This window comes from Centropristis striata, chromosome 10, assembly GCF_030273125.1.
Source record: "Centropristis striata isolate RG_2023a ecotype Rhode Island chromosome 10, C.striata_1.0, whole genome shotgun sequence".
NCBI lineage: Eukaryota > Metazoa > Chordata > Actinopteri > Perciformes > Serranidae > Centropristis > Centropristis striata.
This window is the reverse complement of record NC_081526.1, coordinates 38,659,105-38,686,138: the sequence shown is the minus strand read 5'-3', so window position 1 is coordinate 38,686,138 and position 27,034 is coordinate 38,659,105. Positions and strand designations below refer to the sequence as shown.

At 39.2% G+C, this 27,034-nt stretch overlaps 1 protein-coding gene across 1 annotated transcript in view; it reads left to right on the top strand.

The window, feature by feature from the left end:
- Nucleotides 1-10,957: 10,957 nt before the first annotated feature.
- ccdc80 (coiled-coil domain containing 80) overlaps nucleotides 10,958-27,034 on the top strand; it is a 26,484-nt gene continuing 10,407 nt past the window's right edge. Inside the window, exons 1-6 of the mRNA XM_059342199.1 lie at nucleotides 10,958-12,594; nucleotides 13,377-13,574; nucleotides 15,061-15,554; nucleotides 17,764-18,096; nucleotides 19,098-19,254; nucleotides 24,556-24,692. Of these exons, the coding sequence (XP_059198182.1) occupies nucleotides 11,904-12,594; nucleotides 13,377-13,574; nucleotides 15,061-15,554; nucleotides 17,764-18,096; nucleotides 19,098-19,254; nucleotides 24,556-24,692 (2,010 nt within the window). The 5' untranslated portion in view covers nucleotides 10,958-11,903. The remainder of the gene's footprint in view (nucleotides 12,595-13,376; nucleotides 13,575-15,060; nucleotides 15,555-17,763; nucleotides 18,097-19,097; nucleotides 19,255-24,555; nucleotides 24,693-27,034) is intronic.

Here is a 27,034-nt window from a genome sequence, read left to right as displayed (position 1 = left end):
GCTCTCCGAAACATAGAAGTCTGCAAGTCATTATCCAATCTGTGCTGCAGTATAACCAACAACGAGACTCATGAGTGCAGAAACAGCACATATGGTGGATACATATTTAATAATGCATTTATGTATTTCATACTTGCACAGTCTCTCCTATTCTGCATTCCTCTTTTTTTCTCTCAGATGTCTGCAGCTTATGCAAAAAACTCCATAATCTGTCTAGATTTATGTTCATATAAATATTTTGTTGGCTGTTTCCTCGTACCGTTTACTGCCGAGATGACTCACGTCCCACATGGGAATCATTACAGTGTCGACATATCTAAAAATCTGATTTTTCTTGGAGGTAGTTTAAATTCTAATAAAGCTATTGAGCTGTGAATATCAAGAGAGGGTTTGTAAAGCATCAAATAAAAACTTTAAAACAATGCTGCTGTCTTCCTTTTCCTCACAGATCTCGTTGTTATTGTTCCACAGCACTAAAACTATTAGCATACCAGCAACAAAAGTGCACATGGAATTGATTTGGAATACAGTTTGGATAACACAGGCCGCGTCCTTTCCCTCCGTCTGTATTCAGAACTAATGTGATGCAGGAATGTGCTTTGTCCTGCTGAGTTTGGAGATGCGGCTCATTGCAATCGGTGTTGCTGAAGTGGCCGAGACTCCACCCGCATCTAACACTCACACACACACACACACACACACACTGCTAAACTGGATTACAGTACTCTGCTCAGTGTTTATGCTGTGTGTTTCTTGTACAGTTGGCTGTGATAGGGCAGCTACTTCTCCTTCATTATGTTGTTTTACTGCCTCTGTCATTGTTTTTTGTTAACATTTTTAGAACCTGGTCTCACAGGAATCCGTGAAATAGCCATGGATTCGCTTAACTCAAAATCCGTGGAACAGCCACGGAATCACTCAAATTTCCGTGAAACTGACACGGATTTCACTACAATGCAAGTTAATGACAGTCATATCCCGTGGCTATTCCATGGATATTTGTTCCTATTGGTTTGTTCCAAGTCACGTGACTTTCAAGGTCCCGGCGGTCAGAATAAAAAACATGGCGGACAGTTCTCTCATTTTTAGTGAAAAAATTAATATTTTGACTTAGTTTCTGCATAAAAATGGATTTTGATCACATTTCTAGCGAGAAATATATGTTTTATTTTCTAAATATTCACTCAGTGAATGTACATGATCACTTTGTATGTTGGAATAGCCACGGGATATGACTGTCATTAACTTGCATTGTAGCGAAATCCGTGTCAGTTTCACGGAAATTTGAGTGATTCCGTGGCTATTCCACGGATTTTGAGTTAAGCGAAATTTGCTATATAAAGAAACACACTTAAACTGTTACATTTGATTAATTCTCTCTGTTTGAGTGCTTTATAAAGCTACAATGCAGGTCTTGTACCTTTAAAGTCCAGGTGAAGTAAAATATGAGATTTGTATGAAAATATATTAAACAATTTACAAAATAATAGTTGAAAACAAAGACTTGAAAACTATATACGTCTGAATTTTGGAGTTAGACCAAAAAGCTTTGCGAAAAAAGTTGCAGATTTACAAGAAAAAAGTGGGAAAAAAAGCAACTTTTTTCTCCCAGATTCACCACTTTAATCTCATAAATCTACGCATTTTTTTCTCGTAGATTTGCCACTTTAATCTCGTAAACTTTTTTCTCAAAATATTATTTTCGTATGTTTTGGTTTTTTTACACATTCTGGCAGTATGTAATATCCTCCAATATTCTCTAGGGTTGAAATTTGGAATTTGAGTGTCCTATTAAGGGTTAAAGTGGTGAATCTGGGAGAAAAAAGTTGCTTTTTTCCCACTTTTTTCTCGTAAATCTACAAAAAATTTTCTTGTAGATTTGCCACTTTAATCTAGTAAATTTGCAACATTTTTTCTCAAAATATTACCTGAAGTTACCAAATATAGTTCTTTGCCTGATAAAGGGTTAAGCCTTTGATTCCAATTAGTAAAAAAATAAATTAAAAAAAAACATACATGTGAGCAATATATCATTTTCAGCACTCTCATCCATGCAGATAAATCTCCCCCTCCAGCTTTCAAGTCTCAAGTTCACCCTTAAACAAGTTATTTCTACAATATATCTGCTATGCTCCACAGAACAAGTGGGATTTGAAGAGCTCCACATGTTGGGGTCATTAGCTGGGAGCCCTGGTCTGGGCAGCCCCATGTGGGGACTGACTCATAGTCTGTCCCCTGCACCACAGGCCCTCTATGATGTCTCAGCCCAATGAAAGGCTCCCTATGGACATGATGAATGCCTTCAACCTCGTGGCTCAGCACTCAGGAAAACCCAGTCATGGCCAGGAGGTCATCGGTCCAAAGCTTGGTTTACACATGAACATAATCATGCTAATATACATCAGCGGGTTAACACACTTAGAGGCTACTTAGCTGAGCAAACTTCACTGAAGAATCTATTCACACATCTCAATGGGCAAGTTGTCTGCTGTGTGGGTTGATTTAACTAAAGGCTCCTCAGAATGGTGAAGATCCCTGACTAGGTGCTCTTCAACTGTTATAAGCCACATTTCTAATACTATAAATCATTTTTCTCTCTTCATAGTCCTCTGATAGCCAAAAGGATACATTTTGACCGTCTTTTACAGAAAACCCCAAAAGTATTGACCCTTGTGCCCCCAAAATGGTCATCAAAATATCGTCAATGGGTTCCAAGATGACATAACTCTGTCAGACAGATTATCAGCATGCTTTATGCTCAAAATACGTAATTATACCTCTGGACACAATCATACACATATCAAATGTTGAGTGATTCAAAGGGAGGTGTAGCTAATTATAATGTAGTTTGATGCCCAGAACTCTTTGTTTTAGCGAATCTTCAAAGTAAAATACAAGCAGGCATACACTGTAAAACCAACTTGTTGTTTCAACTAAAATATTTGAGTGTGAAGAATTTTATGTCAAGACAACGAAGACAATGGAGTTAACTCAAATGAATCTTGCTATTTGACTCAATATTTTAAGTTAAAATGACTTTTTGCACAGATCGTTGTTGTATTGAAAAGGAAAAATGAGTTATGATGACAAACAAGCAACATTGGGGTTTACAGTGTAAGAACACAGCCGTTAGAAATAATCAGAAATCTTTTAAAAATTATTATAACTTACTGTTTTTCTTGTAAAGACCCCCCCCCCCCCCCCCCCCCCCTCCCCTCAGCCCCTCTGTAGTACAATAAATCATCCCTTTACTCTAAAGCGGGTTTTCATTTCGTGCTGTTTGCACAAGGTGTTCACAACAGGAGAGAACAGGGTCTCTGCTCTCTGCAACACACTGGTGGTTGGGATTAAGCTCCACACCCACACACACACACACACCCACACACACACACACACACACACACACACACACACACACACACACACGCTGAAATACTTCCACAGCTGCTCTGTGTTTTTACATGTGAAGTCATAGTCTGGTTGAGAAAAAAAAAGCATTAATGCACATTAAAACAGAGGAACAACCCTGAGCAGAGGAATGCAGAGAGGGTGAGAAAAGAGTGTGACAGCATGAGAGAAAAGGTGATCTCAATGAAAACACGTCTGAGAAGAAGTCAGTCTGTGTGTGTGTTTTTTATGTTTCCGCTAAGCTCCACTAAATGATGACACATGAGAATCATTAGGTTATTTTAGTCGCTGCCCTTTTATTTAAACCAGGTCCTCTCTTTTATGTGCTCCCAAGTTAAAAACCTTTGAGGGTGGATCTGGTCCAGGAGTCTTGATGCTTCTGGAGCATGTGTGGAGATCTTGTGATGCAAACAGCAGATATTGATTAAAAGACACTTAGCATTTTAATAATTTCTTTGCATAGGATTGTTTTTGTTTTTAAGTCTGCTTCTAGCCAGATGTAATATCATTTTTTTTGAAAATTCATATAGTATTCTTAATGTATCCTTTAGTTGCTCGGGTCAAGAAGTCTTAAAGGGACAGTTGAGCCAAAACTCAAAAATACATATTTTTTCCACTTACCTGTTGTGCTTTTTATTGATCTACATTGTTTTGGTGAGAGAACAGGTAAGGGGAAAAAATGTGTTTTTTTCATTTGGGGGTGAGAAACCCTTAAGGAATTCCTCCAATAAGAATGTTATTTTTGTGTTAAAGACGTCTGAAATAAGCAAATGAAAATGGACGATGGATGGAAAATGTAGACAGATTTTGTCTGTGCGCACTCATGCGTCATGTAAAGGTGTGTGTGTGTGTGTGTGTGTGTGTGTGTGTGTGTGTGTGTGTAACATGTGACAGGTAAATCCTCTCACTGACCTGTCAGCAGGCTGATAAAACAGAAGCAAAGGTCAGAGGGCAAGGGTTAAGGTCAAAGATCATCATGTTTATGAATGCAGCCATGGACTGGACGTGCTGCGTCAACAGAACTTCATTAGGGTCAGGATGTCACTGTGCAGCGAGATATTTTCACGAGGACGGTCTGCAGAAGAGTTCATGTACAAGAAACGATGTCAAAGTTAAACACTAATGAGCAAGTTCTCTCCTCAACCTGAAGCGACGGCTCACACCTTGAGGTGAGAAGGATCCCTGGACATCATTATCTATCTGTAACAAGGTTATTATAGTTAACGAAAACTAACGAAATAACGAAAACTAGAATTGAAAAAACATTTTCGTTAACTGAAATAAAAATAAAAACTAGAGTTTTTTAAAAAACGATAACTAACTGAAACTGTATTGTGAGGTTACAAAACTAACTAAAACTAACTAAAATTATAGTGAAAATGTCCTTCGTTTTCGTTTTTGTCAACTTTTTTCATTCATAATTCAGTGTTTCTATTAGAACATGCAACACATGGTGAATATGTTTACTGAGACTGGGATGTTTACACTAGAACCAAAATACAAAACACCAGAACTGTAAGAGTTAATAACCTTATTGGGGCTGAGATGATAAACCAAAGGAAATAAAGGCAAAATTTATTATGACCTCTTTGAATCTCACACCCAACACATAGCCCATTACAAAAAAACTAAAACTAACACTAAAACTAATAAAAACTAAACTAAAACTAAGCATTTTCAAAAACTAAAAACTAAACTAAAACTAGAAAACTCACTCTAAAAACGAACTAAAACTAACTGAATTTGAAAACAAAAATTCACAACGAAATTAAAACAAAAAACTAATGAAAAATACAAAACTATTATAACCTTGGTCTGTAAGCATGGCCAGTTAATGACTGATACACTGCAAAAAAGCCAACTTGTATTTTTTGGCCTAAAACAGTGATTTAAGTTGGTAAAACTTGGAAATATAAATTATTGACATTTAGGGCAATAATGTAAGTTATCACAACAAAGGAAGCCAGTTGTCTGCTCAAAAACAAGTTGGTGAGTTGTTGTTACTTATATCTTTAAGTTGGGGTTCACAACAAGGGACAATAGTTCTGATAACTCTTATTTCTTTGTTGGGAAATGCAGGAAAGCGGTGAAATTCGGTCATTAGCGAAAGCTAGCGGCAGTTAACTGATGCTAGAGGCTAACTGATGCTAGCAGCTAACTGATGCTAGCAGCTAACAGATGCTAGAGGCGCTGCTTGTTACAGCTACAAGAGTAGCCATTAGCGTATCAATGCTAACTCAAAATTGTGGTCACAACATTAGCTGACATTTCATAGCAGCGTTACAATCGTGCCAATTCAGCACATTGCAGAAGTTAGCAGAAGTAAGGATTAAAAGTTATTACAATGTAAAATTATAAGTTAGTACAACTTACAGTTGAGTTGACAAAAATTTGAATTCAGAGCTGAGCAAACTCAAAAACAAAACTTAAAATATTTAGTTTAATTGTCCAACTTAAAATTTTATCGAAGTTTGTTGCCTTGAAATTTTGAGTTCACCCAACTTTTCTTTTTTTGCAGTGTGAACATCATTATCTGTCTGTAAGCATGGCCAGTTAATGACTGATAGTCTCTGAGGTCAGAATAGATGTAGCCACGAATCAGAGACGTAGCAGAAGGCCGTTTGTCAACACACCCGCTAACTCTTTTATGGGACATATGAGAATTATCACAACCTTTTGAGCTCTAAATCTCACATAGAAGTCAGGATGTCAGTATAGTTTCAGACTTATTACACTCACCAGGAGAGCTGTTGAACAGAACATGTGAGGCGCAGATGGGCTGTGTGGGATGTCGAGCTTTTAACAGAAGAAGGGCGGAGCTGGAGGGCCAAAATGTTTCTTTTAAGACAAAGTTTCCTGATGTTTGGCTGAAGACTCAGTCCTGATCCATGCCCAGTTTCATTCTACATACTGATACGTTCAGTATGGACGTTTTCACAGCAGGTGGACGTCAGTCAAACCCAGGATTCTTTGCCTGTTTCCGAAGATCTTCCTCTGAACCATCTGCAGATACTTTTCACTTCTTCCAGCTGCCACTAGCTTCACCAGTTTGCCATTTTTCATGTACTCAAAGTAACTTTTTTTCCTATTTTGTCAGGTTTACTCATTTTAATTTCACATAACATTACAATCCACTGAAGTCAAGTAATTTCTTTAAACCAAGAAAGACACAATTAATAGACGTCTGTCTAACTATAGCTAATAGAATAGACCTTATTTACATCAATAAAGTTTATGTAATTAATGTAATCACTATTAATGAATTCCCTTCATGTATGTGACCAAGTGAAGAAGAGTTACTGGTTTCAACTGGATAGAAATGTGTAATCAGAACAAAAAACACATTTCAAATAAACAGAAAGTAGTTACATAAAGTTTATTGATGTGAATTAGGTCAATTCTATTAGGCATAATAATAAAATGTCTTATAGTCCCTCAATCTCCATTGTATTTGATTTATGTACATTAATAGTACTTGGGCTTGGTTTATGTTAGAATAGACTGGACTCTAATGGATGGAAAATCCATGAAAATGTTTTTTTTATTTTTTATTTGAAGTATTCTCGTGTTTCCAGCTCTCCTGTCCTCTCCTCTCTGCTCTGTGTAAACAGATTTTCAGTGAATATTTCTCACGTGACCGTTCGTCTCGGCAAAATCAATCATGTCTTCACAGTGTCGCTGAGGAGCAGAATTTAACGTTTTAACAGGATCTGGTTCGTGCAAATGCTTTATTTTAAATGACACATGTAGAATAAAGTGGTTCTGACAGAAATATCAGTATTTTAAGCTTAGTTTTGGTAATGGAAAAGCCTTTGAATAATAAATGATGTATTTTTGGCAACTTTTCAAAGAAAGCATACTTTTCAGAGGGATAAAACTATTCATGTTTGCTGTTACATTGTCCTATTTATTGTGGATCAAAAAGAGGTCTGCTACAGAGACACAAATCACACTGCAAAAAAGCCAACTTGTATTTTTTGGCCTAAAACAGTGATTTAATTTGGTAAAACTTGTAAATATAAATTATTGACATTTAGGGCAATAATGTAAGTTAGCACAACAAAGGAAGCCAGTTGTCTGCTCAAAAACAAGTTGGTGAGTTGTTGTTACTTATATCTTTAAGTTGGGGTTCACAACAAGGGACAATAGTTCTGATAACTCTTATTTCTTTGTTGGGAAATTAGGTCATTAGCGAAAGCTAGCGGCTAACTGATTCTAGCGGCTAACTGATGCTAGCGGCGCTGCTTGTTACAGCTACAAGAGTAGTAATTAGCGTATCAATGCTAACTCAAAATTGTGGTCACAACATTAGCTGACATTTCATAGCGGCGTTACAATCGTGCCAGAGAAATTCAGAGTTGAGCAAACTCAAAAACAAAACTTAAAATATTTTGTTTAATTGACCAACTTAAAATTTTATCGAAGTTTGTTGCCTTGAATTTTGAAAAAACTTTTTTTGCAGTGCATGCACTTGCAAACTTTATAATATTAATGAACTCTTGCCATTGATCCGAGCAGCTGGGTGCTGATGTTCAGGTCAGTGGGTCAGTATCAGCAGCACATGCACAACACATGCAGCACGTGTTTTAAATACAACCTAAACTTCTGTTATGGCTCCTGCATCTGCTCCCCTCGTGTGTTTGATGTGTCCTTGCATGTGAGTGTGCACCGCCACTGGTTTGTCTGAATGAAATGAAGGTCTGTAATAAAGAACCACCCGGATAGAAATAAAGTACATGTTTCTACTGGCAGCGCTGGGAATGATTTGCACCCCGGCTCATTCACAGTGAAGTGAACAGTCTGTGTTGTGTGCAGAGGGATTGCAGTGATTTTGCATACAGAGAATGTAATTACAGAGTAAAGCGTAGAGACCTCTGCAGGCTTTAGACCAGGACGCATGTTGCAATCAACGCTGACAGCGCAATAAGATATAAGATCAGATCCAAGCCCATCTTGGCAGGTTCAGCCCACCGTAGCAGGAGCACCACCTCTCCTTGTCTCCTTGTCTCCTTGTTGACCCAAACGTGCTGCAACCATATGAGTAATAACGATCTGTCCTGCAGCTGTTATTATCTGCTGACATCGGCAGGAACACAGGGTGCTTTCAGGCCCTGTCCCCACTCTCAGCACGCAACAAATATCTGTTCAATGTTAGCTTCGCTGTCTGGGGAGCGTGCATGTGACTCTGATATAAACTGCAGCGCATTCAGTGTTTTCTAGACACAAACCATTCGTCTGTACATGAGTATGTGTTGATTCCCAGCATGATGGTGTAAATAAACCTGCATCATCATGTCTTGAACAAATAATAGTCTGGTTCATTACATACTGTCTATGCACTTTATGTGTTTTTTATGCACACTGTTCATTGCACCTTATTTGTTTCATAGCACCAACATTTTTATACTGTATGTTCATATTTATTCTGCACTGGAATTCTATTCTACTCCTTAATACATACTCCTTCTTTAGACACTTTATTTTTTATTGTATTTTATTGTATTTTTATATTTTATTGCTTGAAGTATGCCTAGGTTGTTCTTTTTATTTAATTGTGTTGTTATTGTCTCTGTGTGTAATGCTGCTGCTACACTGGAATTTCCCAGCTTGGGATAAATAAAGTATATCTATCTATCTATCTATCTATCTATCTATCTATCTATCTATCTATCTATCTATCTATCTATCTATCTATCTATCTATCTATCTATCTATCTCTTCATTGGATAATTTGAGGTAAAAGAGAGAATGTAGTTAACTGGTTATTGTTTTTTTTTTTTACATTTAATGCGTTTAAGTTGAAGCAGTCAGACTGGAGGTGGATGAAGCTGAGAGCATTCTCTTAATACAAAAAATCTTTCCTGCCACATGCCATCACACTGTACAATAACAAATAATAGTCTGGTTCATTACATACTGTCTATGCACTTTATGTGTTTTTTATGCACACTGTTCATTGCACCTTATTTGTTTCATAGCACCAACATTTTTATACTGCATATTCATATTTATTCTGCACTGGAATTCTACTCCTTAATACATACTCCTTCTTTAGACACTTTATTTTTTATTGTATTTTATTGTATTTTTATATTTTATTGCTTGAAGTATGCCTAGGTTGTTCTTTTTATTTAATTGTGTTGTTATTGTCTCTGTGTGTAATGCTGCTGTAATTTCCCAGCTTGGGATAAATAAAGTATATCTATCTATCTATCTATCTATCTATCTATCTATCTATCTATCTATCTATCTATCTATCTATCTATCTATCTATCTATCTATCTATCTATCTATCTATCTATCTCTTCATTGGATAATTTGAGGTAAAAGAGAGAATGTAGTTAACTGGTTATTGTTTTTTTTTTTACATTTAATGCATTTAAGTTGAAGCAGTCAGACTGGAGGTGGACGAAGCTGAGAGCGTTCTCTTAATGCAAAAAATCTTTCCTGCCACATGCCATCACACTGTACAATAACAAATAATAGTCTGGTTCATTACATACCGTTGTTATGCACTTTATGTGTTTTTTATGCACACTGTTCATTGCACCTTATTTGTTTCATAGCACCAACATTTTTATACTGTATATTCATATTTATTCTGCACTGGAATTCTACTCCTTAATACATACTCCTTCTTTAGACACTTTATTTGTATTTTTACATTACATTTTATTGTATTTTATTGTATTTTTATATTTTATTGCTTGAAGTATGCCTAGGTTGTTCTTTTTATTTAATGATTTCATTGTGTTGTTATTGTCTCTGTGTGTAATGCTGCTGCTACACTGTAATTTCCCAGCTTGGGATAAATAAAGTATATCTATCTATCTATCTATCTATCTATCTATCTATCTATCTATCTATCTATCTATCTATCTATCTATCTATCTAATAGTTTTAGAGGGTTTTTTTACTTTACTAAAGGCGAGCCAGTCATGTCTTTTATTGCAGATGCTTCAAATCTTGTGTTGCATCTCACCACTGACAAATATCACCTGCTGTTCCAAGAGAAAATAAAGATAAATGATGAAACTGCGATACATTACATTTCACATTTTGTTCAGACAGAAATAAGAGCAAAATGTACTGTATTGTAGCAGCTCTGCAGCGTGCATGTGGCAGCAGCATTCACTGTATAGTGTTTTGACTCTGCAGTGAGAGTGGATGTGGCTCAGACTGAGTGGTTTACTTTTCTTTACTTAGGCCTTAATTATAAGCCAAACTGGGGAACTTTCTTAGAGGAAATGGAAAGAGTCTAAATGGGCTAAAGGAGCCACTATAAAGCAGCAAAAGCTGGTCACTGTAATTGTGTTATTTTGGCAAAAAAAACATTCAGTTTTCTCTTTTTTCATTATAAACAGTGGAGGGAGAGTAAATAGGAGGTCAGCCCGGTGGTCTGTTCAAAAATACACCAGCACTGTATTCCCCTGTAAATGATCTGTTTCCTGAGAATTTCTGCACAGCAAAATAAGAAAATAACGGAGCACTTGGAGTAAAGTGGTGGACCGGGATCAGGGATCAGGGACCAGGGACCAGGGATGGGGTTTGGGGGCGTTTCTCTCTTGGCTTTAAAAGAGGAACTTGACACTGAGTCTGATTATGGTCATTTCTCCTGCCAGTAATCTGGCCAGCAGGGGAGCAGCATGTTTCACTTTTCTTACATATTGTGAAAGTTTCTTCCAGTCAGCTGTTTAATATGTTGTGCTGCGGTGAAACCTAAAACCAGCCCAGCGCGAGGACGCAAACTTTGCAAGTAGTTTTTTTTTTTTTTTTTCTGCTGAAATGGGTGTTGCAGACTGAACTGGCAACCGTCAGTCTCGGGGCAGGACCTGCCAGAGCGTCGCCAAGAGTCCGGAGGCTGAGGTTTGTTCCTGGGAGAGCCTCCAGATCTCCGTTTTGCCAAAAGGAGAACCTGCGGAGGAGCACAGCCACTTTTCTCCCGAGCAGAGTCAGCGCAGTGAGCACATTTATCGCGTTTTCTCGTTGCTTCCTCCTTCCTCTGCTCAGATGGTCGACTCGGGTTGTTGGACATAAACAATACGCGAGGATTAATTGGATGAATTAACTTATCAGGGCGTTAACGGGAGCGGGAGGGTGTTTTTCAGAGATGTGACGTGGTCCGAAACTTTTCTCCGAAAGACTTCATTCATTTCCCCAGAGGACTGAGGAAGTGTTAGAAAGTTTCTGGTGTTTTTATAGCAGATGATCTCCCGGGACCATACGTGTAAACGGAAGTATCGCTGAGATGAACTTGTGGATATAAACTCTTTACGCACTCTCTCTTTCTCCCTTTGTAACGAACACAGAGCAGACAGTGGAGTGGCATGCTCTGAAACACATCACTGGCACACTGTTATGTGATGATCCTGCACACTGTATGTCCTCATCTGGAATTCATTAATTAACAACCTCAAATGCACTAAAGACGCGCCCGGATCGCGCTGCACCACTGGATCTTTATCTCCCCTCACTCTATCTGACATCTCGCCACCATGAGGGGGGCTTTTGTTCTCATTTTAGCTCTGATTTATCTGCTAACGTGGACAGGCGAAGCCGACCAACAGACTCACCTGAAGCGGGTGCAGCCTTCCAGACGCGCCAGACCGGGACGTGCCCAGTTTGTCTCCTCGGACAAGGAGCGCGTCGTGGGACGAATGCGCCCCGGGTTTGGCTCGGCGATCTCGGTGCACAGCTCCAGGAAGGAGAAGGAGGAGGAGGAGGATGTGCAGGCGGACGAAAGTGTTCCAGTTTCCACCAGGATGAGGACTGTGCAGGGCAGGAGAGCAGGGCCAAGGACTGGGGGGGCCAGGCAGATCAGCTTGCCCCGTCAGCCGGACATACAACAGGATGAGGGTACTCCGGGACCCAGAGCTCGGGTGGCCCGCATGCCCAGCAGCGGCGTATCACCAAACCTGTTGGCCAGTTTCGCAGGGAAGAACCGCGTCCTGGTGATCTCAGCACCTCATGATTCAGACGGTTACTACCGGCTCATGATGTCTCTGCTGAAGTCAGATGTTTACTGCGAGCTGGCAGAGCGACATGTGCACCAGGTCGTCATGTTCCACCAGGAGGGAGAGATGGGGGGCAAGGTGAGGCGGATCAGCACGGACGGGAAGGTGATGGAGGAGCCGCTGGACACGGCGCTCATCCCCAGACTCATGAGCTTCCTCAAGCTGGAGAAAGGTAATGAGAGGGTTCATTCTGGAGGAAGTGAAGACTGTTTGTGTCTGCCGCAATGACCTTGTGTTTCCTTCTTCTAAAGCAGTGTACTTTAGGGGAGACCAGGGATGGTTGTAACAGCACTAATTTCACAAATAAAATGACCTCAGAGTCACTGACATTCATGTATCAACTACTCACTGACCTTGCATGTGGATTGCCATAGCCCTGTGCAGGTTTTACAGTCAAAACACTGATTTTCAGGAATGAAAGAATAGTAAAACTGGAAGTATTTATGCTGATCTCAAACCACCATGCTGCTACAGTTGGTTAAACAATGACAGATGATGCTTGTAACACCCTTTTGAAAAGTGTAACAACTTACCTCTGATTAGACTGATGCATTTAGATATAAATATATATACAGATAAATGCCTGTGCATGTAGTGCATAAGATCTCTCCATTCTTGTTGCTCCAAATGTCCATGGTAATGGTTAGAACAATATATCTATATATCTATATTAGCTAATCAATTATGTGATATAGTTGGAGATGTTGCAATTTGTAGAAGACAAATAAGGACATTTAGATGCAAAATCTCAGAGTTCTAACACAGAAATATCAGGAGTTATTTAGGTGCTGAGACAAAAAGTGTTACAAGCATCACTTGTCCCTCCTTTAGTTAGTGAAGGTGCTTAAAGGAACCTCAAACTGAATCATGTCTGAATGTTTTTGTATGCACACTCACACTCACAGCTCAAACATGGCATGATGCCTGACACTGTTTGTATGTGTTGACCTGCAGGTAAGTTTGGGATGGTGCTGCTGAAGAAGACCCTGCAGGTGGAGGAGAGGTACCCGTACCCCGTCAGGCTGGAGGCCATGTACGAGGTGATCGACCAGTCGCCCATGAGGAAGCTGGAGAAGCTGCGACAGAAAGGCTTCGTCCAGAAGTGTAAGGCAGCAGGTGTGGAGGGCCAGGTGGAGGAGGGCATGCTCCCAGGTGAGTTTATACTCTTTAATCACAGAAATCACAAGTGATACAAAAAAACCAATACCCAGCCATGCAGACTTCAGTTTAATTTGACCAGAAATATATCTGTGAGACTTCTGTCTCCGCTCCCGTACAGTAGCTGGTCGTTGGTTTGTGTTTCTCAAAGAAATGTAAATTTACATTTTTCAGAACTCAACAGTATCCAAAGAACTGTTTTCATAGTAGCTATTTCATCAGACTAACTCAGCTTCCATGAAGTCAGTGACAATGTTAAGGGGACGTTGTTCCTGGAAAGAAATGTTGCTCTCCAAAATTATTGCACAATTTCAAAATAAAAAGAATGGCACGCAGACCTCCAGCAAGGCCAACCAGGCATTCACACACTGCTCACATAGTCTAATTTCAGTCTTTCTTCCAACATAAACTTAAATTTGTCATGTTGAAACAACATGGATGCTGGGAAGTAAGATGTATTGTAATATATTGGTCAGAGCGTTTAAACGACACGCTGAAAGCTGTTTCCAGTATTTGTGTGACTTAAAATAGTGAAGATAACAGATCAGGTGAGCCATGAGAACTCATATTTCTGATTCTGATTCTGTATCCGCCATGTGTTTCGGACCCGCTCCAAAATGTAATGGGTTCTTCCTTTACTCATGTTTCATCCTTCCACAAAGTTTCATGAAAATTGGGACAGTAGTTTTTCCTTAGTCCTGACAAATAGTCCTGACAAATAGTCCTGACAAATAGCACTATAAAGAACCTGCTTGGTGGACATAACTAGCTGCAAATAGTTTGGGTTTAATCTCCTAACAGAGACTGCACAAATATTATAGCAGTAGTCATTTTAAGTTAAACTTTATTAGACTTATGTAATATTGTTGGATCAATCTTCTGTCTCAAGGCACTTGTTCACAAAATAGTAAATATTGAAAGAAAATCCTGTATCTATTGTCTATCCTTCTGTGTGTGTGCACCAGTAGATACTCCAGTAGAAAGAAAACCAGAGAGCACTACTAAATATTAAACTAAATATTTTAAGTTTTGTTTTTGAGTTTGCTCAACTCTGAATTCAGATATTTGAACTTATAATTTTACATTGTAATAACTTTTAATCATTACTTCTGCTAACTTCTGCAATGTGCTGAATTGGCACGATTGTATGAAATGTCAGCTAATGTTGCGACCACAATTTTGAGTTAGCATTGATACGCTAATGGCTACTCTTGTAGCTGTAACAAGCAGCGCCACTAGCACCAGTTAGCCGCTAGCATCAGTTAGCCGCTAGCTTTCGCTAATGACCGAATTTCCCCGATTTCCCGCATTTCACAACAAAGAAATAAGAGTTATCAGAACTATTGTCCCTTGTTGTGAACCCCAACTTAAAGATATAAGTAACAACAACTCACCAACTTGTTTTTGAGCAGACAACTGGCTTCCTTTGTTGTGCTAACTTACATTATTGCCCTAAATGTCAATCATTTATATTTCCAAGTTTTACCAGAGAGGAAGAAGATCCTAAGAAAGCCGACAACAACAACCACTGCTGCCACGACCACCACGACAACAACCACACGACCAACCACCACAACTACAACCACCACAACAACAACAACTACAACCAGGCCCACCACCACCACAACTAAAGCCACAACAACAACCACAACCAAAGCAACAACAACCACCACCAAGCCCACCACAACAACCACCAGGAGAACCACCACAAAACGACCAACCACCACCACCACCACCACTACACAGAAACCAACCAGGGCCCAGACCACGGCCCTGTGGCTCCCCGTCCCCAGAACCACCGCCGAGCCGTATTACTACAACCGCAGAGAGAGGGAGAGGGTCCCGGCTAAGACCACCCCGGCTGGAGACAACCGCACGGACAAGGACAGCAGAGATCCACACAGAAGGCTGGTGCCCTCCACACACAAACCCTCCAAGACCAAACCCAGCAGGAGGAAGACTGGAGGGGAGAAGGTGAGCTGAAAGAGTCTCGGGTTTATTCTATGCAAACTTTGAGCAACTTAACAATTACGCACTTCGTGGTGGCTTATCCACAGTGGTGGAAAGTAACTAAGTAAATTTACTCAAGTACTGTACTTAAGTACAGTTTTGAGGAACTTGTACTTTACTTGAGTATTTCCATTTTATGTCACTTTTTACTTGTACTTCATTTCATTTTTAGGCAACTCTTGTACTTTTTACTCCACTACATTTAGCTGCCAGCTTTAGTTACTTTAGTTACTTTTCAGGTCGAGATTTAACATAAAACATAACAGATTTAAAATTTGTACTAATTAAACCACACAAAGGTATATTAAGTAGTTAAACTTAGCCCTACCTTGACAACAGTAAATTTAAAGCTTACATAAATGCATCAAAAATAATAATACAATAATATATTTGGACAATCTGAGTGAGTCCATTCTGCATTGCCAATACTTTTACTTTTGATACTTTAAGTACATTTTGATGCTGATTCTTTTGTACTTTTACTTTAGTAAGTTTTGAATGCAGGACTTTTACTTGTAGTGGAGTAATTTCACAGTGTGGTATTAGTACTTTTACTTGAGTAAGAGATCTGAATACTTCTTCCACCACTGCTTATCCACATCCAAAACGTGCGTCTGGCTGGTTCCATCTTCTTTCTTTCTTTAGAGGTATCCGTCCGTATACGCCGTTTTCTCAACGAGCATAGTTTTTGACTAATGTTAGTGTGGCTCCGTCTAGTTTTACTTCAATTATGGAGCGTAAGGATGTAGTTGACGCGTGTCTTAAGCCGAAAAAATCCCACAGTTTCTTTCTTATGGTTTATTGAAAACCTTTCGTTTGAGCATTACAAACAATAAACTGCAGCAATCCAAAATATAATAATAATTATGAGCACGGTCAAAAACTAGTGTGCTCTCCTCGTCTCCATAATCCTAATTAAAACAAAGTAAGCAATTATGACGTTACACACATCTCAGCCAATAAGAAGAGTGCAATTCCTACGAACAAATAGCCATTCCTACAACCTCAATAAAGAACTATGAACTATGAAATACAAATCTGAATTATTTATCAGCTTCTCCACAATGTACAAAATGGCTCTAACACCATATTTAAACCAGAAGGGCTTTCTCGCAATTTAAAATTAAAAATTTGAAATAAAATGAAAACATTTAAGTTTTATTTTAAAATAATTAATGCATTGTGATTTAGATCGTCCCCTAAATTTATTGGGTTCTCCCTTGGCCCCAGTTCCTGTAATCCTGCTCACAAACAGACAATTAATACAATTAATATAATGTGGAATTCTCTTAAATTCTCTTAAAAACTGACATTTTTTTTCAGAATTTTCTCCATCTTTTCAGCCTTGATATCACATTTTTCCTGAATGATTATGTCTATTTGTCATGTATAAATAGAGCATTATTTGTTAGTATTAGAGTTTAGATGGATTTAAAACTGAAGTGGTAACTGGATTTGTTTCTCTAATGTTGACTGCTAAATTAATTACTCTTTCACTTCAAGTACAAGGAGAATTCTGAGCCAGAAAATATAAACCAGACTCTGGAATCAATGGGACAAGAAATGTTTTAACATATATACTCTTATTACTCACACTGTAACAAATTGCTGTAAGAAAACAGCCAAATTGTGACAGTAACATACTGTTTTCCATTAAAAAGTTATTATACTGTAGAAAACAATGCATTCTGGGCAATATTTGTAGGTAGCTTGCCGTTTCCCATAAATTATATGATATATATCTATGATTTTTTCTAAGTCTCTTCTTGTCCACATTTTTAATGGCTGTATTTTATTTAACTAACTCATTCAGTATATGGTTTATTAAAATGACTGAGGTTACAGTGAAGACAGCGCTTAATTCATAGTAATTGGCTTTCAGACAGTAATATGCTCTATTTACAAAAAATGACTTTATATTATACTGCAACAATATTGCAACTAGCTTCAGCACTATACTGTGTTTTAGTCTACTGTAAAAATCAATGAAATGCAGGATTTTACTGTAATTCAGTATGTGGTTTTATCACAGTAACATACTGTAAAGTAAATAACAGTAGAGGAACTGTACAATTAACAGTAGAATGCTGGAAACCCTGCTGCCAGTATTTTACTGTTAATTTACAAGACAATCGTTTACAGTGCAGTAAACAACATATGTTTATCTCTGCAGGTGTTGACTAACGAGTACGAGGACAGGTACGAGCCGAGCAGACCGACGGTTAGCGATGTAGAAGAGACAGAAACCTTCACCGACATCAGTCCCACCAAGAAGGTGAAGGGGAAACACGACAAGCACGACAAGAAGAAGAAGAAGAACGACAAGGCTGCCAAGAAAGCCGAGCGGAGAGGAGGGAAGAAGATCGGGGGAAAGAAAAATGGAAAGAAGCTGTCAAAGTACCCTGAGAAAGAGGAGTACCCCAAGCCCACCAAGAGGCCCACGCCCCCGCCCAAAGGGTCTCTGGCCTCCTTCCTGGACTACTTTGAGAACAGGAGGCGGCTGCTGGTGAGAGCATGACATAACTCACTACCTCTCTCTGGCCTGGCACATCTGCTGCTCAGGCTGCAGCCAGGGGAAAATATTAGTGCTCACACACAGCAGCATTATTAAACTGCACATATCCATCCACTTACACACAGCAGCTTTTAAGGAATACTTGGATATTTGGGGCAATACGACTTTTGAAGAGAGGAGTTTTAATCTACTGATATAACTCTCAGCAAGAAATAAACACATTTCCCAAAAACTTGGCCTTTAAAGTACATTTTCAGGTGCTTTTGAGTTATATACAGTACATCAGTAGTGATTGGAAGTTTACTATGAGATACAAAAAAGGCAAATAAACTGGTTAATTAACAACAACATTAGTCCAACAGAAATGTCTGGTGAAACTATTGAAAATCACAAACATAAATCCTTGGTGAAACTACTTGTCTTGGCTTTCACAGTTGAACAGATTTCAGGTTTCAGACAGAATGACTTGTGGAGCAGGACGAGGTCATCTACAGTGGATTGTTACTCCAATAAGATTAAGTTTATTTTCCAAAACAGAGAACTGGGAAGTTAAGAAACTTCTGAAAGCCAACAAATCTCCCCATCTGGATAAATAATCTATTGTTGATTATTGTTTTAACGGTCAACAAACGGGTGAACACCCTGGTGATTTGGGACATTAAATCATTAACTTGTTTCCGCTCTTATTTTCTATATTACCACAGTTTTATGATCACACTGAAGTGGTTTGTGATATGAACAGACACAGAGTGTGTGGAACAAATCTCTGTCAGGCTGCTCAGCTGTGTGCTAACAGACTGTGTGTCTCTGTTTTGCAGCCAGTATAGATTCTAATCACAGCAGTGCTGCGGGTTGCTGGGAAAATATGCCCCATCCTCCGCCTGCAGGTTAATGTAAACATCACCTCTGCAGCGCTCTGTGTGTGTGTGTGGGTGTATATGTGTGTGTGTGCATTTTTTCATTGACACTCTAACCTCCCTCCCTTCCTCCAGCTGATTACGTCGCCCAGCGAGGAGCACACCATGTATGTTCAGCAGAGGGATGAGTACCTGGAGTCTGTGTGTGAAATGGCCATCAGGAAAGTCTCCATCATCACCATCTTCGGCTCTCTCACCAACTCCACCATGAAAATAGACCACTACCAGCTGGGTGAGTGTCTCCTCGCAGTTTCAACTTTCTCATTGGGTGATGGGAAGGTTCAAAAGGCGTTTGCTTGTAGCTGAAATACGTTGTGAAAGAGATGCTTGCAGTTGTCAGGTCCCAAACCTATTAAAACTGCATAAAGACTGCTTCCTCTGCAGAACCATCAGAGTCATGCACCTCCTCAGAATAACTGTTTAGAAGAATCTGAAGCACCAAGTTTTACTCTGACAGTGAAGAGAGCTTTAGGCCCCGTTTACACGAGGACGCTTGCGGGTAAAAACGACAAAATATTTTATGTGAAGTGCCTTTCGTTTAGACGGTGACGGCGTTTTTGGGGCTTAAAAACGCAAAAATCTGAAACCAGCCTCCAAAGTGTAAAAGTGTAATCCTCTCCTCCGTAGCGTGTCGTCTACACTGACAAGACACAAAACTCTGATCTGATCTGCTCACGTCACGTATGTGTTTACGTCACATACATGCTCCAGGACAGGAAATAAAGAAACGTGGGATTATTTCCATGGTGGGACCTTCAAGCTGCTCTGGCAGCTCTAATAAACTTACAGGAGTCTTTCCACCAAATGTCCAGGATATGTACAGATAGTATTAGTGAACAGAGAAGGATCTGGAATTACCTCCATCACATTCTGGATGCAGCGATTGGTGGGAGGAGCCAGACGGCTGTGAACGAGACCTGGGAGATCTAGTGATGGAGGAGAACTTTGTGGAAGGAGTAGCTGATGAAAATGTGTGGCGTGAAAACTTCTGCATGCCCAAAGATGCTCTTATGGCTTTAAGTGATGCCGCCTGGCTGCATACAATCCAATTTCACACACTTTTGCGTCACCGTATGCAGCAGATTTCCTCCTGAAAACGCTCGTCTAAACGAGGAATAAAAAGTGAAGACGAGACGCCACTTTTGCGTCTTCTGTTCAGACCGTCATCATGTAAACGGAGCTTTAGTTTGCTGCTGTCAGCGCTGCATCTTTCTCAGTCTGTAAAGTTCTAACATGCTCTAAACTGAAACTCTCAAACTAAATATTGTTAATATAGCAACTGAATAACTAGAATGGCACTCGGAGATTACACATCTCAAAAGCCATTGGTGCATTCACATGCTCAGACTGTCCCATTTCCAGAGTTGGGAAGTATTTTTTTTATGTCAAATTTGTATTTTTATTACACAATAGCTGTTTCCAATATTTGCATGACTAAAAAGAGCAAATGAGCCAAAAAAATGTAATTGGGAAACAGATTTTTCCCATTATTCTGACACCACATAAATGCAGCAGTCTTGTAATCTTACTGAAAGCAAAAATGAATCGGTGTATCTGCCCTTTGATTCACATCTGCTCCAAAATGTAATGGGTATTTCAACAGCCCGTGCTACAGCCTTATACCAAGTTTCATAAAAATGGTGTTTCTGTAATCCTTCTGACAAACAGTCAGACAATACGTAAGTCAATAAGTTTTAAAAATACAATGAAAGTGCAGCGTTTCATAGTGATATACTGTCACCACAGGATTACATGCACATTAACGTCACACAGGAATCAGAAGTGAGCTCGGTGTATTATCACCTGCACAGAAAAGAACACAGTGCTGTGGCTTTGGCAGAGTCAGTGTGCAGTCTGAATGATAGACTTTGCTGCATAAAGCATCTAGTTTGACATGATGCAAGGAAGGTAAGATGAGGACAGGACAGCAGACGTGGCCTCTGCTGGCCAGAACATTCACACAGTAACATTTCTCCCTCTGACCATCATAAGGAGCAAGTCATTTAGTGGAAATGTGACCGAAAAAAGGTCAATCTTTACAAGTCACTGTCTGCTGCTGAGTCAGCAGTGTGTGGGTCTTCCTGTAAGATATGAGACAGTTGAGTTATTTAAAGTAGAGTGGAGGAGGAGGAACCACAGTCAGGATACAATCCTTCCTTGTGCATCATCTTAAACACACAGGAACATGTCTGCCTTACATGGAGCCTCTGTGGTTTTCTCTATCGTCATTCCCATGAGCAAAAATCAGAACAAAAGTGATGTACAAATGATATTAATAATGCTGTAACACAGTTCAGCCACTGGGTTTTCAAGTATATGATAGAGACAATATAGAGAAATATATATGTGGTGTATTAATATTGTTTTGACTATATATAAACCTAACCAAGTAGTTTTGTTTAATTTCACAACACAAACCAGGTTTAAACTGTGACTTTATTCCAGGAGTAAATACATTTGCATTTTGTTTTATAGCAATGCATTTTAAGGACTCAAAGTTGCATGAAGAGAGGAGTTTTAATCTACTGATATAACTCTCAGCAAGAAATAAACATGTTTCCCAGAAACTTGGCCTTTAAAGTACATTTTCAGCTGCTTTTGAGTTATATACATCAGTAGTGATTGGAGGTTTACTATGAGATACAAAAAAGGCAAGTAAACTGGTTAATTAACAACAACATTAGTCCAACAGAAATGTCTGGTGAAACTATTGAAAATCACAATCATAAATCCTTGACTATATATATTGTGATATTGCCCAGCCCTACTGTGCTTACTGCACATGCTTTAATCTTCAAAATCTTCAAAAAAACATTATTTTTCTTATACTGTGTGTGCGTAAACATAGCCTACCTGTATTTACACTGTCTGAAATGCTCTATTTCAGCGCCTGTCTCTTTAAGATCCCTTTCTGATAAAAGCCAGTCTGCTCTGATTGGTTTATGTTTCTTCTGCATCTGCCATCTCCATATCTCTGCATCATCATTGCAGCCGGGGAATGTATGTAAAAGACACTTTCTGACTATATGTTTTGATAGTTTTGGGCCCTGACGACTCGTTTAAAGGTGCAGTTTCTGAATGCACCTAGACCAGCTTCATAATTTAAAAAAAATTGAAACTTCACTCATGAGGCTTTTAATTCATCTTACACACACACACACACACACACCAAGGTTATAATAGTTTGGGATTTTTCATTAGTTTTAGTTTTAATTTCGTTGTGAATTTTTGTTTTCAAATTCAGTTAGTTTAGTCAGTTTTTAGAGTGAGTTTTCTAGTTTTAGTTTAGTTTTTAGTTTTTGAAAATGCTTAGTTTGAGTTTAGTTTTTATTAGTTTTAATGTTTGTTTTAGTTTTTTTGTAATGGGTATGTGCCTTCATTTCCTTTGGTTTATCATCTCAGCCTCAATAAGGTTATTAACTCTTACAGTTCTGGGTGTTTTGTATTTTGGTTCTAGTGTAAACATCCCAGTCTCAGTAAACATATTCACCATGTGTTGCATGTTCAAATAGAAACACTGAATTATGAATGAAAAAAGTTGACAAAGACGAAAACTAAGGACATTTTCACTATAATTTTAGTTAGTTTTAGTTAGTTTTGTAACCACAAAATACAGTTTCAGTTAGTTATCGTTTTTTTAAAAACTCTAGTTTTTATTTTTATTTCAGTTAACAAAAATGTTTTTTCAATTTTAGTTTTCGTTATTTTGTTAGTTTTCGTTAACTATAATAGCCTTGACACACACACATGCATTAATGCCAGCTTTTGAATACATCCCTTTTTATTAAAAAGCTTAGAGCAACTCCTTCAAAAGGAACAAAACCGCTGCTGTTTTTTATGAAATGCGCTGTGTCATTTGTGCTTGGCGGCCCTTTCCTATTTTGAGACATTTTATGGCCGTCTCAAAACCGAGGCTTTGGTTAGTGTGTGTTAACTTCAGGACATGCAAACCCACTTTGTAAAACTTTATGAGTCTGTCACTCCGCATGACAACAAGGTTTTATCCAGCAGGAATGCTGGAAAAAGAGTCGCAGTGACGTCAGCAGGACTCGCTTACACTTTTGTTCCAAGTACCGGCCAGAGGGTCAGTGTGTGTGTGTGTGTGTGTGTGTGTGTGAGCTTGTACTGTATACAAACAGCTAGTTCTTTCAGTGTGGCCCCTCCCTCAGTTCAGGGTGACCTCATCCAGTTGCCTGTTTGGTCGTCAGCATGTGTTGGATGAGAGTTTGTTTGTGTTTTTTCAGTGTGTGCTGTCTCTAGCATTAGCCGGGGTTTTCCTCACACATTACAGCACACAGTGTGTGTGTGAAGCGTCCACAGAAACACACCGCTCTGTGCCCTGTGTGTGTGTTTGCACATGCATGGAGGGAGTGGTGGTGAGAGGGTTTTCGATGGTCTGTATGAACTCCAGCTACAGTAGATTTGTGATGCCAGGTCTGAGGAAATAAAAGCTGCTCTTTTAGTCTAGACGGATTTCAGAAAAAAGGCCTCCTATAAGAAGTGAGGAGCATTTATGGGTACAAGTCAGGAACCGGCCTACCTTACATATCTCAAGGGTGCTGAGTCCAAAAAAAAACCTTCTAATTTGTATCAAATGGCCACCAAATTGCCCATCATGCACAGTCATTGGACCATTTCCCCTTAGTTTTTTTGTAAGTAGGCAATCAAAGATGAGGAAATTAAGTTTCTGGATCTATAGTCTAGAGTCAGAGCAAGGATATAGTGGAGGCTCAGTGTCTTTTTTATGCATATATATATATGCAAAATACCAACTGGAACATTTGAAAGTGATATTGATTGAATATTTATGTCGGCCTTAAAAAATGACACAAATAATGCTTATTTTCACCTTAAAAGTTGGTATTTTGCATATATATATATATATATATATATATATAAAGGACACTGAGCCTCCACTATATCCTTGCTCTGACTCTAGACTATAGATCCAGAAACCTAATTTCCTCATCTTTGATTGGCTACTTACAAAAAAACTAAGGGGAAATGGTCCAACGACTGAGCAAGATGGGCAATTTGGCCATTTTGATATGCAAATGAGAGTCTAAAACTAAAAATTTCGCTTGGGAACCATTTTTTTTTTATTCAGCACCCTTGAAATAAGTAAAGTAGGCCGGTTCCTGACTTGTACCCATAAATGCTCCTCACTTTCACTTTTTGGACAATTCCGTCTAGACTATTTGTCCAGTTTTCTTTGATTCACAGTTTGCAGAGTCCACTTCACCTTCAGGTCAGACACTTTATTCAAAAGGAAATTGCTTTGAGTTTAGCAACGGAAAACAAATTTTGCTCCAATGTTTCAGAGCTGCACTCTGTGTTTTTGTTATTATGGTTTATTTGGCGGGGAACGAATCATCACAATTGGACTTCATTCAACATGAGAAGAAGTCTGACAGTTTTGTGATTTTATTTCAGTTGTGTAAGAGCTTTTATTTGTCAGACCTTTACCTTAAAAAATCAAATAGTGTGAATAGAAACAGTTTCAGTGTCTTACCGCTGCCTCTCTTTCTTCCAGAAAATGACAAACCCATGAAGGGTCTTCGTCAGGAGGACCTGGTGAACCAGGATCTGATCACAGAGCTGAGGAAAGAGTTCAGCATGACCCATGATGACTTCTACATGGTCCTCACCGACGCCGACATGAGAGTTAAGGTGAGGACCGCTTCATTTCTTCTAAGAGACAGAACTTTTGAAGGATTCAGCTCCTGAATTGGGACAGATTATAAAAGATCTTTAAGCATGCTGTTGTATTTTAACCTTCTGAATCCCACAACCTGCTGCTTGAAAGACATGTTTTCTTTAAAATAAAATCACCAAAATAACACCATTTATCATAGTGAGAAACAAGTAAAAAGTGGAATTATTTTTCAGATTTTCAAATTTTAGACAGTCCTTGAATAAATCATGTGCTGTGAAGGCTTCAAACTGAGAGAATGACCAAATAAAAGCTTAAAATAGATATTTCATCAAAATAACTTTATTCTACATGTCTCATTTAAAATTTGGCCAAAAATGAATCATTGGCACGAACCAGATCCTATAAAAAAACATTACATTTTTACGCCAGCAATTAACACAACACACCAGCAATTCACACAACACGCCAGCAATTCATCAAAAACACACCAGCAATTCATACAACACACCAGCAATTCACCAAAAACACACCAGCAATCCACACAACACACCAGCAATTCATACAACACACCAGCAATTCACACAACACACCAGCAATTCATACAACACACCAGCAATTCACCAAAAACACACCAGCAATTCACACAACACGCCAGCAATTCACACAACACACCAGCAATTCACACAACACGCCAGCAATTCACACAACACACCAGCAATTCACGCAACACACCAGCAATTCACACAACACTCCAGCAATTCACACAACACGCCAGCAATTCACACAACACGCCAGCAATTCACACAACACACCAGCAGTTCACACAACACACCAGCAATTCACACAACACACCAGCAATTCACACAACACACCAGCAATTCATACAACACACCAGCAATTCACACAACACACCAGCAATTCACACAACACACCAGCAATTCACACAACACACCAGCAATTCACCAAAAACACACCAGCAATTCACACAACACGCCAGCAATTCACACAACACACCAGCAATTCACACAACACACCAGCAATTCACACAACACACCAGCAATTCACCAAAAACACACCAGCAATTCACGCAACACACCAGCAATTCACACAACACACCAGCAATTCACCAAAAACACATCAGCAATTCATCAAAAACACACCAGCAATTCACCAAAAACACACCAGCAAATCACACAACGCACCAGCAATTCATGCAACACAACAGCAATTCACACAACACACCAGCAATTCACACAACACGCCAGCAATTCATCTAAACAGAAAGGGTAGGTACATATTGGACTCTGATCCTCCTCCTGATTGGTTGCTGCCATCATTCGCTTCTCCATAGTCAAACCAGCTGGCCCTATGTATATATATATATTGTGTGCCCGTATTGTGATATTTATAGTAAATTCATTGAGACTGCTCATAGCGAGCTGACATAAAGGGTAAACACTTTACTGTCATTCTTTCTCACTTTGCAGTTTTAACAGCTAAGCTTAACAGTCATGTGACAAAAATTCAGTGAAACTTGGGCTGTTTACACAGAGCAGAGAGGAGAGGACAAGCGGTTGTAAGCAGAGTTTGGGGGGAAAAAAATGTAAATAGTTCTACATGGACAGTATGTGAAGCCATTTCTTTGTTGTTGCTTTTTCAATATTGAAAACACTTGCAGGCGATTGAAAATGTGTGTATAGAGATTTCTTTGTGCAGGACTTTTATATTGTAGTGAAGAATCTGCCCACAGTGACTCAGTTGTGAGGAGAATATAATGCCCTGAAGAGGGTTAAACATCAAAATATGATTTTATTAATCCTTAGGCGTTAAAGTTGTTTCGCTTTTCCATGTTGTCCTGGTTAATTCCCATAACTGACGTGTTTCCTGTTTCATTGGTCTGCTGGCCTCGGCTCTCTGTTTACAGGTTCACCACTCTTCTGCCCGACATTTTGATCCTCTCTGTGTCTTTGAAGGTGCTCGTACTGCCAACACGCTGCCTTCACTAAAAACTAAAACACTGTTTTAATTCACCCAACATGACATTTGCCCCACACCTGTGTGTGCATGTGTGTATGTGTATGCATGCCAGAGTAAATCACCAGCAGGCTGTTTTTGGCCAGATTCATCAAAGAGGCCAGTGTTGAGCTGTGTGCTGACAGAGGCAGAGACAGGGAAGTCTGTGAGGAGATGTGAGACAGAAAGCGAGTGGAGAGAGGTGCAAAAGAGTCAGGAGGAGCTGGGCAGCAGATTCAGCACATCCGGGGGAGGGTGTGTCACATATTCATGCAGGGATTGTTTAGTATTTCACAAATTAAAGGGGATTCTTTGTTATGTTTCAGCGATATGCCTTGTGCTG